At 44.9% G+C, this 18,429-nt stretch overlaps 1 protein-coding gene across 6 annotated transcripts in view; it reads right to left on the bottom strand.

The window, feature by feature from the left end:
- Positions 1–200: 200 nt before the first annotated feature.
- The window catches only part of AGO1 (argonaute RISC component 1), a 42,030-nt gene continuing 23,801 nt past the window's right edge, over positions 201–18,429 (bottom strand). For all 6 annotated transcript variants that reach the window (XM_030913450.1, XM_010360411.1, XM_030913451.1 and 3 more), the window contains 8 exons: positions 17,907–18,091; positions 10,813–10,972; positions 10,540–10,630; positions 9,283–9,477; positions 7,073–7,207; positions 6,377–6,478; positions 5,237–5,436; positions 201–4,995 (listed from right to left, as the gene is read on the bottom strand). In XM_030913450.1, coding sequence (XP_030769310.1) covers positions 4,887–4,995; positions 5,237–5,436; positions 6,377–6,478; positions 7,073–7,207; positions 9,283–9,477; positions 10,540–10,630; positions 10,813–10,972; positions 17,907–18,091 — 1,177 coding nt within the window. In that variant the 3' untranslated portion in view covers positions 201–4,886. The remainder of the gene's footprint in view (positions 4,996–5,236; positions 5,437–6,376; positions 6,479–7,072; positions 7,208–9,282; positions 9,478–10,539; positions 10,631–10,812; positions 10,973–17,906; positions 18,092–18,429) is intronic.

The following is an 18,429-nucleotide window of genomic DNA, read 5'->3' as shown; positions in this document are numbered from 1 at the left end:
TTTTGAATTGTGCCTGCCCTCCCCACAATACTGCTGGCACAGTGCTTTGCATGTTTGTTGAATGAAGAATAAATGGAGGCCCTGTGAAGTATTCCCGCATAACAATCTACAATATAATTCTCACCTAAAATCTATTAGAGATGCAATCAGTCCCAAAAGTTTGTTTTGCTGGTAGGAAAAAAAGAGAAAGACCGCACTTCAGAAATAGAAGCCACTGTTGTCTTTATAAAACACAGAATTGTGCTGCTGCTGCTGCTGCTGTTGCTTGCTTCAGAAGGAACTGTACATTACAGCTGCTGGGATAATTTCACGATGGACTGGACAAGGTACAGCTCAAAGCAGGACACAAACACAAGTCTCAAAGGGAAACAAATGCAAACAAGTACACAGCTGTGGGGATCCAGAGACATTTCCCCATCCATGCTGGACTTGAGAGGGATAAAAAGTTTAGAAACTAAAGTGAAACCCAGAGTAGTCACACATGCCCACCACATGGCTGCTAAGTGCAACATCACACACCAATTAGGCTGGACTGTGTGCACAGGAAAGTAATTTCATTTTTCCTTATTGCTACTACACCAAGGGACTCAGTGCATTTGACGAATGTCTTTACTTGCACAATTCTTGGAGGGTTTCCTATTTTCCTCTGTAGAGAAGGAAATCTCCCTTTCCCAACTCATTCTGTTTCGTTTTTAGCTCATTCCTTCCCCTCCCTTTCTTGGATGCCCAAACAGCAGCCAGAGGTTCTAAGTCAGTATGAATAGAGTAAGGGGAGAGCACCAACCCAGCCTCTCTCCCTGCCCAGGGAGAAGGCAAGTCCTATCAAGTTGGAGGAAAGAGAAAACCAGAAAATACCTCCTTCCCAATCTGCTTAGAAGGCCAAATAGTAAAAAGTGCCCTGCATATCCCTGCCATGATCAGATTTTAAGAAGGAAGGTATTCCAGCTACCATCCTAGATTGGCCTAGGCCCCATATATAAATAAAAATAACTTCCCCCAATGTAGTTTCCAAAACTGCCTTTTGTCTAGTTTGAGATGATTTTTCTACCCTGAAGGGGAAGAAACTTCCAACCTTGTTAGTTCACAGGATTCCAGGTCCAAAATTGTCCCACCAGCCTTACAAATATCCTATGGACCAGCCAATAGTGTGCCCTTGTCTGCCCATCTTGAGTGCTGGCCTTATTCACAAACAGAAGAAGAAAAGTATCCAAAAACACTGCTGCTCAGCTAAATAGGAGGCCACAGAGAAGCTATCTAGCAGGTGGGGCATTAGGAGCTTTTTAGGGAAGTTTCAAAATTCTAGGTACCTTCTTCTTCGGCTTTATGTTAAGCCTAAGTTCCCAGCAACAATAGCCCCAGGCTTATCCCTGGAGGCCAGTGTAGCACCTCAATCCTTAATGGATCAGGTTGGATTGGATAAACAATCAAAGAACAGGGCTCTCTCCTTTCCCACCTTTTATTCAAATTCTCTCCATTCTCTTCTCATCACTCTTTCCCTTATGTCCATCCCCTAACACTCAAGCCCAGGATACCCAAGTAGCTCAACCCTAAGACAATCTCAGAAAAGGCAGGCCCCAGGTAAAGAGAAAAAGAACCAGATTTAGTAAAAGCAATGAGAGAAACCAGCTCCAAGGAGTGGACAGGTGTGGAAAATGCCAGAAACCCTCCTGACTTCACACAAGTTGGGCAGGTCAGTTGCTCTTCTCTAGTATAAGCTTGAGGGCAGTCCAGCCCAGGTGAACATCTCTGGGCTTGGGGAACAGGTTCTTGGTCTTCTGCAGTCAAGGAGCTAAGCCTGACCTTGCCAGCTAACAGTGGGATCATTGCAGCCATGCAGAGATTTCATCATCACATAGGCAGGCAGGCAGGCAGGCAGGCATGCAGGCAGGCAGGCCGGCCAGCAAGCAAGCAGAGTGAATAGTAGAAAAGGGAAAGGAAGCCAGGGAAAAAGAGAAGAGGAAAAGGAAGGCAAAACAGTGGTACAAAGGGAGCAAGAGACCCATCTAAGAGGATGAGGCTGGGGGTCCCCCAAGCACTTCCTTGAAGCTTGGGTAAGAAGCACCACTTAAACCAAATCCACATGAGCCAATGCTTGCTGCCAACACCACTTCTCCATTTGCATCCATCACCTTTCAAACAAGAATAATCCTCAAGGTCAGGGTTATTTTCCAAGTCTCAAAAATTATTTTTTTACAAAAAAATCAGAGTAAGAAGTCATTTCTTGTCATTGCCCAAAGCTGATTCTCTTGCTTTTTTATTTCTTGAATGGCATATGCCATGGCAAAGGGCTAAAAATGCATTTCAAGCCCCAGCTGATAACCAACTGGAGAGAGTGAGGCAAAGAGAGAAAAGGAGAGAACACAAACTTGTTGCTGGGAGTAGAGGCTGCCACCTGCTCCCTATGGACATTTGCAAATGCTGGTGAATGACTGGACCCTCCAGGAATAGTGCCCTGATCCTAGCCCCAAAATGTACCCAAGTAGAGAACATGCAGAGCCCACTGTCCCAGAAGAGCTCCCCTCCCCAAAGAGTGACAGAACACGAAGTAGACTGTATATGAAGGCAATGGACAGGGCAGATGGAGTGTTAGCATCACTCTCTTTAGGCACTTGTGTAAGGAATGTAGGCTCTCCAGTGAGCTGCCTCCTCCCAGAGCCCTCCATTCTGTTCTTCAGCTGGGCTTGTGCCTATAGGGCACCCCATGCTGTAGCCAGCAGGAAAAAAGTAAAGGAGGAGTTACTCAACAGTCCTGATGCTTTCTCCATAATGAATGTTTGTGCTACGTTTTGTGAGTTGCTGAACAATGTAGCCAACCAGAACAGAACCTGGGACAGATTGTTTTGCATAGCAAATCCGGGTCATACAAGGGCAGCTGAGGAGAGGAAACGGTAGTTCTAACTCTATAGGCCAGGATTTAGACCCTCCTTCCTCCAGCTGGCCTCCAAGCCTGGGCTAGGTCTAAAGTAATCATGGCTTCATCACCAGATCAGATAGATCCAAACCCAGGCTCCTCAAAAAGAGGAAATTCCACACTGAAGTTGCAACTCCCCATCCCAAGCGGTGGGGCAGGAAAAAAATGAACAGTCAAGGAAAAAGGGCAGGGGGGGGGATGCTTGCTTCAAGGCCAACAGAGACCAAGCTAGAACCACCACCTTCTCCAGTCCTGCAAGACAGCCAAACCCCATGTCTCAAGACAAAAAAAAAAAAAAAAAAAAAAGCCCATGCCACCCACTCACATGCCCTAGTGGGAAACCAGGAAAAATTCATTTGTGTAAACAGAAGCAATAGGGAGCAGCAAAATTCCCTAGCCTGTCCACAGGACACACTGGAATCCAGGATGAGCCAAAGGGTCAGAGGACAGTCCAGAGGAAGGAAAAAGATGCACTTGCAAGAAAGAGTGCAGGACAGTGCAGAGGAGGGAGGCTACAGCAAGAGAAAGGTATTATCTGCACAGAGGAAGGATGGAGCCCGGACCCCATCTTGGGGTGATAACCACCCCCTCCCTACCTAGCCAGGTCAGAGAACAAATCAGGTACACAGTTCATTCTGATGGCTCAATGTTTCCGGGATATAAACTCATCAGGCATGGGAAGGATTTCCAAATTTTGGCAATACACTCAAGTTATGGTATAAAAATAACATTTTGTTTTCTCTCTTTTTTCTCATTTTAGACCTAAGAGTTTTTTGTTATAAGACACCCCAGTTAAGAAATATTGAAACACAAGAGACTTGACCATCAAGGGAGAAAAGAAGCCAAGAGTGAAAAATGCTATGAAAGTAACTCCAGACCTGGGTGGGGTGGGAGGTAGGAGGAACAAGGAGAAAAGGAGGCATAAGTGGAAAGGCCAGGGGCCAGTCATCTCAGCAGCTCCGAGACTTGTCATGTTTGAAAGTGCAAATGTCAATGGATTTTAACCATCTTGAGGTTGTGATCTTTTAAAAAGCTCAATGAATGAGGAAGTCGATTCCTTCAAATGCAAAATAGCTGGCTTTCTGGCTGGAGGTTTGTTGGGTCTGGGGTATTTCTTCCCCATCTACCTCCTCTCCCACCCCCACCCCATTCCCCAAAGAAAGGTACAAAAGGTTGCAGTTCTGCAGCATTACCGTTACAGGGAAGGCACTGGTTACCCACCAGCGGGCGGAAGGAAGACAGGGTCATGTCACTTCAAAGCTAAGTGCCATAGTGCCTTAAGTATTACTAGGGGCTGGATGTCTGTCAGGGAGGAGAAGGTGGGGCAGAAAATGTGGACAGAGAGGAATAAGGGGAAGGCGGGGTGGCAGCTGGGGGAGGAGCAACCAAAACCATTAAAAAATCTTCCTACAAACTGGATTCTGAACCCATTAAAACATCTAGTATCCTAAAATATTGATCTGGGTCTGGTTTCATTTTTCTTCTTAAACAAATCTAGTCCTTTTCTGATTAAGGCTCCTAAAAAATCCTTCCCTCCTCCCACCCACTTTCTCAAGCCCCTCACTTTCCCATCTAAAGTATCAAACCCAAACCTAACCAGCTTTTGTCGCAGGGCTACAGAGTTGACCTTACCAAGCTGTCAAGCATGAGTCTTTAGCACTGTGAGTCACATGAGACACCTGTGTGTATGGTGGGCACCAGTGCTGCCCCTTTTGGTCCAGTGGGGTCAGGGCCAGATGTGACAAGATGGGGTGAGGGGTAGGGGACATGAGGTTGATATCAGAGATTTCTGGCTGGTGGTCTGTCTTGCTGGCCCTGTTCCCCACTCTCACACCACCTCTACAGAAGGAAACAAGGCGTCCTACACTCCTCCCTACCCCACCTCCCTCCTCCTTGCTTCCTCTGGATTTGGGTGGCACAGCTCCTGGGGCTTGGAAAGCTTTCTTCTATCCAGTGAGGTAACAGCGTTCTGCCTTCAAGCGAAGTACATGGTGCGCAGAGTATCCTGGTGAACCTGCACGGCTTTGGCCAGGGCCTGGGGGTCCCGCCCATTGCTTTGCCCCGATATGTGGCTCCCCTCTCCACTGAAAAGGAAAAAATGAAAGAAGTCCTTCCTGGTGAACTGAGCTGCTGCTAATTCCCTCACCCAGCCCTGGGATGCCAATTCCCATACCAACTTAAGAGAAAATCCCAACCCAGGATTGGGCAGACGAGCCCAATGACACCAAATTGGACAGCACTCATTTCCTCCTACCAAGGAAAGTTGAGAAGATCTGGCATAACAGGCTGAAGCAAAAAGGAGGCCAACCTGATCCCAGGTCTCACCTATCATGCTCCTTGTCCACCAGGTGGTATCGTGCCCGGAAAGCCACCAGGCGGGCATAGTAGGCAGGTGCTGGGATAGAGACAGAGCGTGTGCATCGTACATAAGTGTGGCACAGCTGGTACGTCAGGATCTGGAGCTCATCCGCTGTGAAACGGTTGTCATCCCAAAGAACATAGTAATGGGATGGTCGGCTGGTGCCCTGGGAAGATAGGAAGATGAGGGGTCCCAGGCTGAGCAGAGGAGATGGCTGATAATAGGGGAACAGGATCACTATTAAGAATACGGCTGGGTAGATAATTCACCCATGAACAGGCAGACGCAAAACTACCAATGTCATAAAGCACTCTTCTTAAAGGCAACCTGCAAGTGTACTCAGGGCTTATTAAGAGAGCAGTCCTGGCTGGGCACAATGGCTCATGCCTGTAATCCCAGCACTTTGGGAGGCCAAGGCGGGTGGATCACTTAAGGTCAGGAGTTCAAGACCAGCGGGGCCAAAATGGTGAAACCCTGTCTCTACTAAAAATACAAAAATTAGGCCAGGCGCAGTGGCTCACGCCTGTAATCCCAGCACTTTGGGAGGCCGAGGCGGGCGGATCACGAGGTCAAGAGATCGAGACCATCCTGGCTAACAAGGTGAAACCCCGTCTCTACTAAAATACAAAAAAAATTAGCCGGGCGTGGTGGCGGGCACCTGTAGTCCCAGCTACTTGGGAGGCTGAGGCAGGAGAATGGCGTGAACCCGGGAGGCAGAGCTTGCAGTGAGCCGAGATGGCACCACTGCACTCCAGCCTGGGTGACAGAAAAAAAAAAAATACAAAATTTATTTTTGTATTTTGTCTCAAAAAAAAAAAAATACAAAAATTAGCTGGGCACGGTGGCACATGCTCGTAATCCCAGCTACTCGGGAGGCTGAGGCGGGAAGGCAGAAGGACCGCTTAAACCCAGGAGACAGAGTTTGCAGTTAGCTGAGATTGTGCCACTGCACTCCAGCCTGGGGGACAGAACGAGACTCCACCTCAAAACAAAACAAACGAACATTAATTTGGATGTCATTCAGTGATGACTGATATATTCTAGAGGCAATGTGAATAAACAACTCATCTTTGACCCATTGGAACCCCAAGATATAGCCCCGCTACCTGGATGCCTGCGTGGCTGCACAGATAGAAGTCAAACTCAAATGGATGGGTGATGTTGGTGTCCACTGTGGTCCCAGCTGGGATGTTACCACTCTTCCCAATCTGTATAGAGACAAACACAACCAAGATCCCAAGACCTGCCTGGCCCTAACCAGGACCCTGGCTCAATTCTACTCTGACTTCACCAAAATCCCAAGAACAAAGCCAAAGTTGCTACTCCCAGAGGGTACTGAATCTTAAAATAATATGCTTCTAAAGTCACACAGACCTATGTTCAAGTCCTATTAGCTGTATGATCTTAACAAGTCATTTAACCTTTCTGAGGTTAAACTGCAGATAATAATAATACCTACCTCACAGGGTTGCTGTGAGGAAGACGCCTTGTACAGTATCTGGCACATAGGAGGAGTTCAATAAATGGTAGTTCCCTTTCCCTTCTCTGGGAGCTGGTCTATATATGGGGTCTAGGCCAGGGAGCTAGGAGGAGGGAAAGGAAGTATAAGGGAAGGAGGGGAGGAGGTGGACACTAGTGAAGGCAGTGGTAGAGGAAGGACCACAAGAGCTAGGAGGAGGGAAGGGGCCAGGGAGGATGGATAGGACAAGGACTAAATCCCCAGCCTTTATCTCAAGGGCTTCTTCTCTATTAAGATAAGGGAGACAGAAGGAGGGGATGGGAGGCCTCAGTCCCTCACTCACTCGCTCATTCTTGTCAGCACAGAAAAGGCGGGTGTGATGACGTTTCTGCACCACAATATAAGTGATCCCAGGCTGGTAGTCCTTTTCCAGTTTGATGCAGGCATCACGAATGGCCAGTAGCTCATAGTGGAGTATCTAGGCACAAGATGGGGAAGGAAACAAAGAAACACACAGTTCCTCTTGAGTTCACATACCCTTCTGAACTAAGGAGTTGCCACTTGTAATATAGCTTTTGGCTCAGTCTCCCTTTATATGCTGATGCTCAACAATTAGAGATGATAGGCCCTTCTTGTCAAAAGCAGCCTTATACTCAGTTCACTTAATATGTTCCTATAAAACCTTGGCCAGGAGGCTTGGCATCAGAAGACAACAAACATCTGGTTCCTGTGTATAAAGAGACCTAATACCAAGACACAGAACCAAGGTTCCCAGAGAAATCACTAAAATCACAATGCCCAAAGTTAGTTTCACTCAGGATCAGGCAGCTAATGAGAGTTCTCTTTTGGGCTCTAAGAGCAGACAGGTTGTGGACCACCAGAGAAGAGCAGACATATAGCTCCATAATGGGTGCAGAGAGAGTAGATGAATTCAGTCCCACAAAGCAGCAGGATTATAAGAAAATGGGCTAGCTAAGGGAAAAGCTAGAAGTAAATAATCATAGGCAATAGTTTCCTATGGCCATGGATGTCAGATATAGAGGGTCAAAACTGTATGGTACAGAACGATACACTTTGGAATCAATTAGACTTAAATCCAAGCTTTAACTAGTTGTATTACATTGGGCAAGTTATTCAACTCCACTAAGTCTCATTTTCTCCACATCTGTTAATGTTACTAAGACCTGCTTCACAAAGCTGTTATGAAGACTAAGATAGACAATTAAGTAAAAGCATAGAAAACCTAGTAGGGTTTAATAACTGCTGATTGCTTTGCTAAGCAGTTTGAATTTTAACCCAAAGCTATGTGAAGCCACTAGACATTTCTGAACAGATATGTGGTATGATAAATGTGTCTGATATTTTAGAAAATACTGGATGACTTAGAAATTGGGCATAATGGCCAGGCACCGTGGCTCACGCCTGTATTTCCAGCACTTTGGGAGGCCAAGGCGGGTGGATCATTTGAGGTCAGGAGTTTGAGACCAGCCTGGCCAACATGGTGAAACCCCGGCTCTACTAAAAATACAAAAATAAGCTGGATGTGATGACTCATACCTGTAGCCCCAGCTACTTGGGAGGCTGAGGAAAGAGAATACTTCAGCCTAGGAGGCAGAGGCTGCAGTGAGCTGAGATCATACCACTGCACTCCACCCTGGGCAAGAGTGAGACTCTGTCCCCGCCAAAAAAAAAAAAAAAAAAGAAAAGAAAAGAAACTGGGCCTAACAGTTAAGAGCATAAACTATGGAATCAGACCAATGTGTCTGAATCCCAGTTCCACTCCTAATTAGCTTTGATGACATTAAAGAATCATGTAACATTTCCAAGCCTGTTTTCTCATCTGTTAAATGTAAATACATTATTATTCCATAGGACTATTATAAAGCATTAAATAGAACATATGTTTCCACTCAGATTTAGGACAAAAAATACAAAGAAAAAAAAAAAATCTGAAGTGCTTAGCACAGTTCATGGCACACAAGAAGTTCACTGGAACAGTAGTTATAATACTATTAAACGGTAGTCAAGGACACCAGTTCAGGATAGAAGTTAAAAAAAAAAAAATGAAGACTGGCAGTGAGAATGAATAGGAGGAATATTATGAAGGAAAGTCAAAACAGCATTAGTCCTCAAATGCAGTCTCCAGACTATCAGCATCGCCTAAGAACTTGTCAGTATTGTAAATTCTTGGCCCTCATCCAAGACTCACTGAATCAGAAACTCTAAGGGTAGAGCCCTTAAAACTGTTTTAACAAGTCCTCCAGGTGATCTTAATGTAAGCTAGCATTTGAGAATCACTGGTCTAAACAATCAGTCTCCAACAGGAACCAACTACTTAAATAGGCACTGAGAGTCTTCTATTATGAGAAGAAAAATCTACAGATGCTTGTATACTCCATCCCTCAGTTGCAATCCTTGCCCCCAAGTCTACCCCATTTAGCAAAGTTCCCTAAGAAGTGACACACCTCCCAGTGCCAATAGCTCATAAAAAGTAGTAGCACCTCGCTTTCCAGCCATGATGTGAAGGTTTTCTCCACCTACTGTGGGCCCTACCTGGGGTAGCTGGCCTTCAGGGACCCCATCTCGGTAGAAGATGATGCGGGTAGGTTTGAAGCGGGTGGACTTGTAGAACTGGATGAGGAGCTCACGCACCATGTAGGACAAGTCTTCAATGATCTCTTGGCGTGGTCGCTGTACCCGCACAGTAGCACAGTATCGGCTGGGGTGGGCATCCATACTGCCTACCACCTGACAATCAGAGAAAGGATTAGCTCCTAGAACCTTCACCCTCACTGTCAGGCTATGGGTTTGTGGAAAGGCTTCTTAGCAAGAAAACTGCAACTGAATGAGTAGGGCGTGGGATTCAAAGAGCCCTGGTTTCAATCTCTATTCTATCACACAAGCAGAAGTTACTCAATCTCTCTGATCTTTTTTCCTCTTCTCAGATGTTAATAAGAACACCTGCTTGCAGTGCTACTGTGGTCCATATTAAGCACCTTACACAGGGCCTAGCCCACAGTAGGTACTTGATAAATTGATTTTTCTACCCTTTGCAGAGAAGCATGTGAAGGTTTAGTACTACTAGATCAAACAATGGCCTCTTCCAGTCCCAAGTTTATCCTTTTTCCCATTCAAATGCTAATCTACCCAGGAATCATGACCATAGTAACAGTGTTCTTGTGGTTGATGGAAGAAACGCCATTTAGAAAGGAGACAGTGGCCAAAGCCTAGGAGGGATGGCCACAAGAAAAACAGGGATAAGCATATTATAGAGTTTCCCTACACTCCCTGAGGTTAAGACTAGTGTGCCAACAGAAATGTGAGGGTTTAGGAAATATAAGTGGGAAAGGAAGTCTGATCCCTAGCAATTTGGAAGCCCCTAGGAGACAAAGAGCAGAAAAGTCAGGAGAGAGATAGGAAAAACATCTAATCTATTACACAGTGAGGATGGGCAGAGGAAAGGATAGTCCCATTAACTAAGTAACTCTCTTTAAAGGGATTTCAGAGAAGATACAGTCCCTCTCCTACATGCCAAAAGCAGGCATGGGGAGAGAGACATTCAAATGCAGAGCAAGAGTGATGCAGAATGAGTCAAGTCTCTGGCTACACTCTCACTACTCTCCCTGAAAAAAGACACCATACAGAGCTACCTTTATGACATATCAAGGGAATGGGAATTAGGAATAGTGAGCTAAATGGAGATCTTACGAAGGGTCAAGAGCCAGAGCTGAGGGAAAGAAATCATGGGTAGTTTTGAGGACTCAGAGCGAAGAGGAGAACCTTATGAGGCAGCTAGAGAAGATCACTCACTGCTGTGATAGAAGGTTTTTTCCCATCCCCTGCTGGGGGGTGTGTAACATCTGCTCCCAGGAATATCACTGGCTGTTGAAAAACGGCAGAGCTGAGCAAGGAAGAAAAAACAAAATGGTGAGGCGTTGGGTCTTCTCTAGCTGGCACCATCCAATACCCACTCTGCTCTTCTCCCCCTTGTGTCTGATTCATTCTGCCTGGCCAGGGTCCTATCTCTTCATCAATTCCCAGCATGGTACCTTGAAAAGGGCAAGTGGACAACAGAGTTCATACCGCTGGTGTGGGACTAGGATGTTGTTAATGCCACCAAGTTTGACATTGATCTTGAGGCAGAGGTTGGACAGAGTCTGAGGTGAGGTCTTGACCACATTCTTCACCTGCACACACTGCGTAGCCATTCCCAAGAGCGTATCTCCAACACGTTTCACCTCAGCTACGGGCGGGGAGAGAAATGATTAGTGCATTCAACAAACATTTACTGAATGCCTACTAGATGCCAGGCAGTGTATGAGGTGCTAGCGAACACAATGATGACAGGAAACACATAAGGTCCCTGCTCTCATAGTGCTTACTAAATAGGGACTAATTTTAAAAATCGTGAAAATTACAACACTGATAAATGACATGACAGGAAACTTCATGGAACAATGACAGCATAAAATAAGAAATAAAAACCTAGTCAGGAAAGGATTCTTGAGTAGGTAATGATTGAAATAAAATCTGAGGACAGCAAAGGACTTAGAGGAGAGGGAGTCTGAGAGACAGCATTCTAGGCAGAGGGAACAACATGCAAAAATGCACCCTGCTAGAAGATAGCAAGATGTGTCTGAGAAACAGAAAGACCATAGCAGCTAAAAAGAAGAGCAAGGGGAGCATGTTGTAAGAATGTGGTCATTAGACTGACCTATTAGAAGAGATAAGGGTAGCTTAAATTAACAAGATGGGTGAGGGCCAGGCGCGGTGGCTCATGCCTGTAATCCCAGCACTTTGGGAGGCCGAGGCAGGTGGATCACGAGGTCAGGAGATTGAGACCATCCTGGCTAACACAGTGAAACCCCATCCCTACTAAAAATACAAAAAAAATAGCTGGGTGTGGTGGCGGGCGCCTGTAGTCCCAGCTACTCGGGAGACTGAGGCAGGAGAATCGCTTGAACTTGGGAGGCAGAGGTTGCAGTGAGACGAGATCACACCACTGCACTCCAGCCTGGGTGACAGAGTAAGATTCAGTCTTGGAAAAATAAATAAAATAAAATAAAATAAAATAAAATAAAATAAAATAAAAATAGGCCATAAATTATTTGTGACACATTTTGAGTCTGAAGTAGTTTTTTGGTCATCTCAGTAAGGATATCAACTAAGCGAATGGGTCTTGTGGTTCAATGCTCAAAAGAGTAGTTTGAAATGGAGATGCAAATTTGTGTGATAATTAGGTACAGAGAGTAGTTGAAGGCATGATCTTGAGATCACTAAGGAAGATAACATAGTAAAAAGAGAAGACAACCTAGATCTGAATCTTTAGGAACTCCCAGTATTGGCAGAACAAGAAGATGAGTCAGCAAAGGACAAAAAATCCAGAAAGCTAGAAGGGAGACCAAGATAATGTTGTATTATGACTGCTAAGGGAAGAGAGTGTTTCAAGAAGGAGCAAGCAGTCAACAAAGTGAAATGCGTCTAAGAGATGAGGTAAAATCAGGACCAGAAATGTCCTCTGGAATTAGTGATATTAAGGTTAAAAAAAAAAATCAGTGTACTGAGGCAAAAATTGTTGTGGTGATTTAAGGTACCAGGAAGAAAATGTAGGACTGACCAACAATTTGGTATGCTTTCAATGGAAGAGATTTGAGTATGTTTAAAAAGATCATATCTACTTCCAAGAGAGATGGAATAGTGGCAAACTAGTTCTACAGACAGCACTCAGAAAAGCCAGATAAAATATAAAAATCATCTTTTTAAAGGCAGCAGAGAATGCTGAGAAAACAAGAACTAGAGGGGGTAAAATTCCAGAGAGGGAGAAAAAAAAAATCACAGAGGTGAGCTATCTTCAGCAGTTGCTTTTACCCTGGGTACATTTGTTGAATCCAGGTGTGGGTAGGAAGCTAAGAGTCTAAGCTCTGCACCACTGCCATGGAAAAGAAAAGCAACAGTTTTTGCTCCGTTTAGAGATAGATTAATTCTAAACATGAATGATTTTTTTTAATCATTTAAAAAAAACACTTAAAAATAGTATCTTCATGACCCTGGGATTCCTGTTCTTTTTTTTTGTTTGTCTTTTTGAGACGGATTCCAAGTTTGGTAAGGATATAAACTATCTAGAACTCTTTTTTTTTTTTTTTTGAGATGGAGTCTCGCTCAATCGCCCAGACTGGAGTGCAGTGGCGTGATCTCGGCTCACTGCAAGCTCCACCTCCTGGGTTCACGCCATTCTCCTGCCTCAGCCTCCCAAGTAGCTGGGACCACAGGCACCCGCCACCACGCTCGGCTAATTTTTTTGCATTTTTAGTAGAGACGGGGTTTCACCGTGTTAGCCAGGCTGGTCTCGATCTCCCGACCTCGTGATCCGCCCACCTCGGCCTCCCAAAGTGCTGGGATTACAGGCTTGAGCCACCGCGCCCGGCACTATCTAGAACTCTCATACACTGCTGGTGAAAGGATAAACTGGTATACTTAAAATCCACTCCTGGATACACTCTCAAGAAAAAATGGTTATATATGTTCAAAGGACACATAGAAGAGTGTTCACTGAAGCATTATTATTATTATCATTATTATTATTTTTTTTTTTTGAGACAGAGTCTTCCTCTGTTGCTCAGGCTGGAGTACAGTGGCATGATCTCAGCTCACTGCAATCTCCACCTCCTGGGTTCAAGCAATTCTCCTGCCTCAGCCTCCCGAGGAGCTGGGATTATAGGCACTCGCCACCACACCCAGTTCATGTTTTGTATTTTTAGTAGAGACAGGGCTTCACCATGTTGGCCAGACTTGTATCAAACTCCTCACCTCAGGTGATTCACTTGCCTCGGCCTCCCAAAGTGCTAGGATTACAGGTATGAGTCACTGCACCCAGCCTGAAGCATTATTTTCAATAGTCAAAAACTGGAAACAATCCAAATATGTGCATTAACAGAATGGATAAATAGATGGAAATTGTGTTATATTCATATGATGGAAAAACTATAACAAACCACAACTTTATGTTGCATGAAAGAAGTGAGACACAAAACAAGTATATACTATATGATTCTATTTATATAAAGTTTAAATATAGGCAAAACTAACCTATGGTATTAGAAGCCAGAATAGTGGTTACCACTGGTAGGAGGTCGTAGTGACTGGGGCTGTGGTAAGGTTCTGCTGCTGAACTGGGTGCTGGTTACACTGTTGTGACACTTTATGAAATATCACTAAGCTGAACATGTAAGATTTCTATATATACAATTTAATAAAAAGTTTACATTAAAAAAAATCAGTTTTTTGGCCGGGCGCGGTGGCTCAAGCCTGTAATCCCAGCACTTTGGGAGGCCGAGACGGGCGGATCACGAGGTCAGGAGATCGAGACCCTCCTGGCTAACACGGTGAAACCCCGTCTCTACTAAAAAACACAAAAAACTAGCCAGGCGAGGTGGCGGGCGCCTGTAGCCCCAGCTACTCGGGAGGCTGAGGCAGGAGAATGGCTTAAACCCGGGAGGCGGAGCTTGCAGTGAGCTGAGATCCGGCCACTGCACTCCAGCCTGGGCGACAGAGCGAGACTCTGTCTCAAAAAAAAAAAAAAAAAAAAAAAAAATCAGTTTTTTTTAGTGTAGAGGAAGCAATTAAATATACTAAAGACACGATAGGTATACTACCTGATCAGAACAGGGCAAATGTGACACTGTCCTTCTACACTCTCAGGGCAACCAAATGCCAATGGGACCTTGCTTTGACCATCACAAGGAGGATGCCATTTTACCCAGCCTCCCAGGAGGGATGGTGAAGGGTCTTCAGAAGAGTCTGACTGCTGCTCTTTTCTGCTGGCTTAGTTCCTAGGCAAATGACTCCATTGCCTCAGAATTAAGCCAGCAGAAAAGAGTACCAGTCAGATTGTCCAGGTGGTATAATCAAGGAACTGCATGTAAATGAAAGAAACTCGAGGTCCCAATAAAATATCTGAGGCTAGAGAGAAGTGTAACATAATTGAGCCCAGGAAAGGGAAAATTCTGAGTAAGTACTACCTTTCCCAAGCATGCTGTACCATTCCCAAGCCAAAACACTGGATTCTCCCTTTAATGGAGGGAAATCAGAAACATGAATACTTTCTCAAGGAATTTCTCCTAAAAAGCATCCTTATCATCCATACAAGGGCCCAAGAAAGACAAGGACTGAAGATCAAACAACTTCTCTCCATAAGTTAATTACTGAGTATCATATCAGCAAAAGGCACTACCTTAGGTGTGTATATAGAGAGGAAAGATTTCAGAGCAGAATCAGATCCACTCCACAACAAAGTATCAAGTAAGGTAGTAACTGATCAGTGGTCTGATAAACTAGAGGAATCCAGAAAGAGACAAGTTCACTCTCCAGGTGAAATATCAAGAATAAAAAATAAGTAGTATTTAAACTGGGTATTAAAGGACGGAGAGAATTTTAAGGGCAAGGTGTGGGACAAGAAGAAGAGGATACAGATATTCCAAGCAAAGGCAAATGACGTGAACAAAACCAGAGATTGAAAACCACAGACAAGAAATGAGCACTCAGAGTGTCAGCTACATGCCAGGCACTGTGCTAGATTCTGCTTTTTATATAATTAATTCATGATGCTCAGAACGGTTAGGTAATGTGTCCAAGCCAGTTGACTGGTATAGCCAGGATTAAATTCAAATTCAGCTCTCTTCAACAATTCCAGAACCAGCAATCATTCCAGCATGAGTGGCAAGCGAACAGTGCAAGATAAAGCTGAAAACATTAAACTAAGATCAGGTCCATTAAAACCCTTTATGCAGTAATTAATAGTAACCAATGAAGGTATTTTTGATAGTAGAGTCACAAAAAGTCTTACTTGGAACCCATTCAAGAAAGTCTTCAGGCAGGGCATGGTGGCTCATGCCTGTTATCCCAGCACTTTGGGAGGCCGAGGCGGGCAGATCACTTGAGGTCAGGAGTTCGAGACCAGCCTGGCCAACATGGCGAAACCCCATCTGTACTAAAAATACAAAAATTAGCCAGGCGTGGTAGTGCGCACCTGTAATCCCAGCTACTTTTGAGGATGAGGCACGAGAATCACTTGAACCCGGGAGGCGGAGGTTGCGGTGAGCTGAGATGGCACCACTGCACTTCAGCCTGGGCAACAGAGCAAGACTCTGTCTCAAAAAAAAAAGAAAGAAAGAAAAAAAGGAAGGTTAGAACTCCGTTGAGAAGTGTGGATCAAGAGCAGGGTGTATTATCTTGAGAAAAATGTGAAGAAGAACAATGAAGATGAGGCAAAAGGACAGACTGTCTCCAAAGTTTGAATGAAGGTACTTAGAAGGAACTGTGATGTCAAATACAGTAGGGAAGACAAGGGTTTATAGAGAGGACAAACTACTGAAGAGATGGTCCAATAAAACACTTTCTAAGAGCAGACACTACATCTGTTTTTTTTTTTTTTTTTTTTTTTTTTTTTTTTTTTTTTTTTTTTTTTTGAGACGGAGTCTCGCTCTGTCGCCCAGGCTGGAGTGCAGTGGCCGGATCTCAGCTCACTGCAAGCTCCGCCTCCCGGGTTTACGCCATTCTCCTGCCTCAGCCTCCCGAGTAGCTGGACTACAGGCGCCCGCCACCTCGCCCGGCTAGTTTTCTGTATTTTTTAGTAGAGACGGGGTTTCACCGTGTTAGCCAGGATGGTCTCGATCTCCTGAGCTCGTGATCCGCCCGTCTCGGCCTCCCAAAGTGCTGGGATTACAGGCTTGAGCCACCGCGCCCGGCCCACTACATCTGTTTTATTCATCAATATATCCAGATCTTGCACAGTGTTCCATACATAATAGGTGATCAATAAACTCTTGAAGAAGAAAGGCAGAGAGGCCAAAGGGACAGACAGAAGTTGCAGAGGGTTCAAGGGTTGAATCAAGATTTTAATCACATATAATAATAGGTGATGATTGAAGCAACTGAAATGAATGGGAATTTTAATAAAATGTAAAGGCAGAATGAGAAGGCAGACAACAGGAACCTGTAGAACACCAAGGATTCCTGGTAATGACAAAAATAAGTAAGGAGAGATAGAAGAAAATATCCAGAAGTCAAGAGGACAACTGAGAAAAGTCATTGGCAACCCTGTGCAGAGATTTAGGAGAAAGGTAGACAGAAGGCAAGATGGCTGAAAGAGACATAGAAAATATAGAGAACTCATTCAAAAAGGATTTTTTTGCTTTGTTTTGAGACAAGGTCTCATCACTACATTACCCAAGCTGAAGTACAGTGGCACAATTGCGGCTCACTGCAGCCTCAACCTCTTGGGTTCAAGAAATCCTCTAGCCTCAGACACCCAAGTAGCTGGGACCACAGGTGCACAACATGACTGGCTAACTTTATTTTTTCGTAGAGATGAGGTCTTGCTTTGTTGCCCAGACTGGCCTTGAATTCCTGGGCACAAGCGATCCTCCCACCTTGGCATTCCAAAGTGCTAGGATTACAGGTGTGAACCACTGTACCAGGCCTCAAAAAGTTTAATGAAGGAAACAGGAAGACAAAAGCTAAAAGAGATGGCAAATCTGTGGTAATGTGCATTAGGATGGGGTATCTGAATATATTTGAGGGTTGAAAGGTATGAAGTCCCAAAGGTAGCAGGATGGGTTGGGAAAGAGAACACAGAGGAGTTGAACAAGGTAAGAGAAACTCTTATTCCTTTGAAGCAGGAGAGATGGAGATGGAAAATGGCATAAAAGAAAAGTGCTGTGACAGAAATTTATATAGTCATTCTTATTCTAAAAAATGAGAGGAAAAGAGGAGAGATAGCAAGTCTCTCAAAAAGTCCAAGTAATTACCAGGCAACACGATACTAACAGGACCACCTATTCTGCTTGGTTGTGCTGCACGATGTCCAGATAAACAACGCGCTCCTAAGGACAGGAATCTAGACCAACCCATCTCTGTACCTGGCCCAGCTTAGCCTGGCATAAGGACCAGCACACAAAGGACCCCAGTAAATGTTGCTGGGAAGGAGTGTGTGCAGACAATTAGGATCTGGGATAACTCAATGGCTCAGGCATGCTATTTCTCCTATAAGAGGAGCACTGACATTAAGTAACAGCTCTGGTCAAAGCCAAGACTCTAGACTGAGTCCTTCCCATGAGACCCCAGGGAGCTACGCTGAGAAGAGTCCTATCACCATTATCACTGTCCCAAGAGAACTGTACCATACACTGGCGTCTTCCCTGGCAGGATGACAATAATGAGCTGCAGCCCTGAGTAGGTGTTCTTGAGATGCCGGAACATAGGCTCCACGCTGTCTGCCCCCTGGGCATATTTGCAGAAACAAGGCTGACCCTGGATAGGCATCCCCGCATCCTTGGAAATCTTCCGCAGCTGGTCTGTGAAGTTCCTGTACACATGCATGGTCACAAAGGAGGCAGTGAGTCTCACTTGAATTCTTCTGACAAAAATCCATCCATCTTAGGTGTTTAGCACTGTAAGAGGCACTGAGAGATTGGTTTTTTGGTTTTTTTCTTGAGACAGGGTGCTCTGTCATCCAGGATGGAGTACAATGGCACAATCTGGGCTCACTCAAGCCTCGAGCTGCCAGGCTAAAACAGTCATCCCATCTCAGCCTCCTGAGTAGATAGGACTAGAGGCATGCCACTACGCCTGGCTAACTTTTTTTCTTTTTGGTAGAGATGGGATCTCACTATGTTGCCCAGGCTGGTCTCAAGTTCCTGGACT

This window comes from Rhinopithecus roxellana, chromosome 12 (assembly GCF_007565055.1).
Source record: "Rhinopithecus roxellana isolate Shanxi Qingling chromosome 12, ASM756505v1, whole genome shotgun sequence".
Taxonomy (NCBI): Eukaryota; Metazoa; Chordata; class Mammalia; order Primates; family Cercopithecidae; genus Rhinopithecus; species Rhinopithecus roxellana.
Note: the sequence above shows the minus strand (reverse complement) of the source record. Positions and strands in the feature narration are given on the sequence as shown.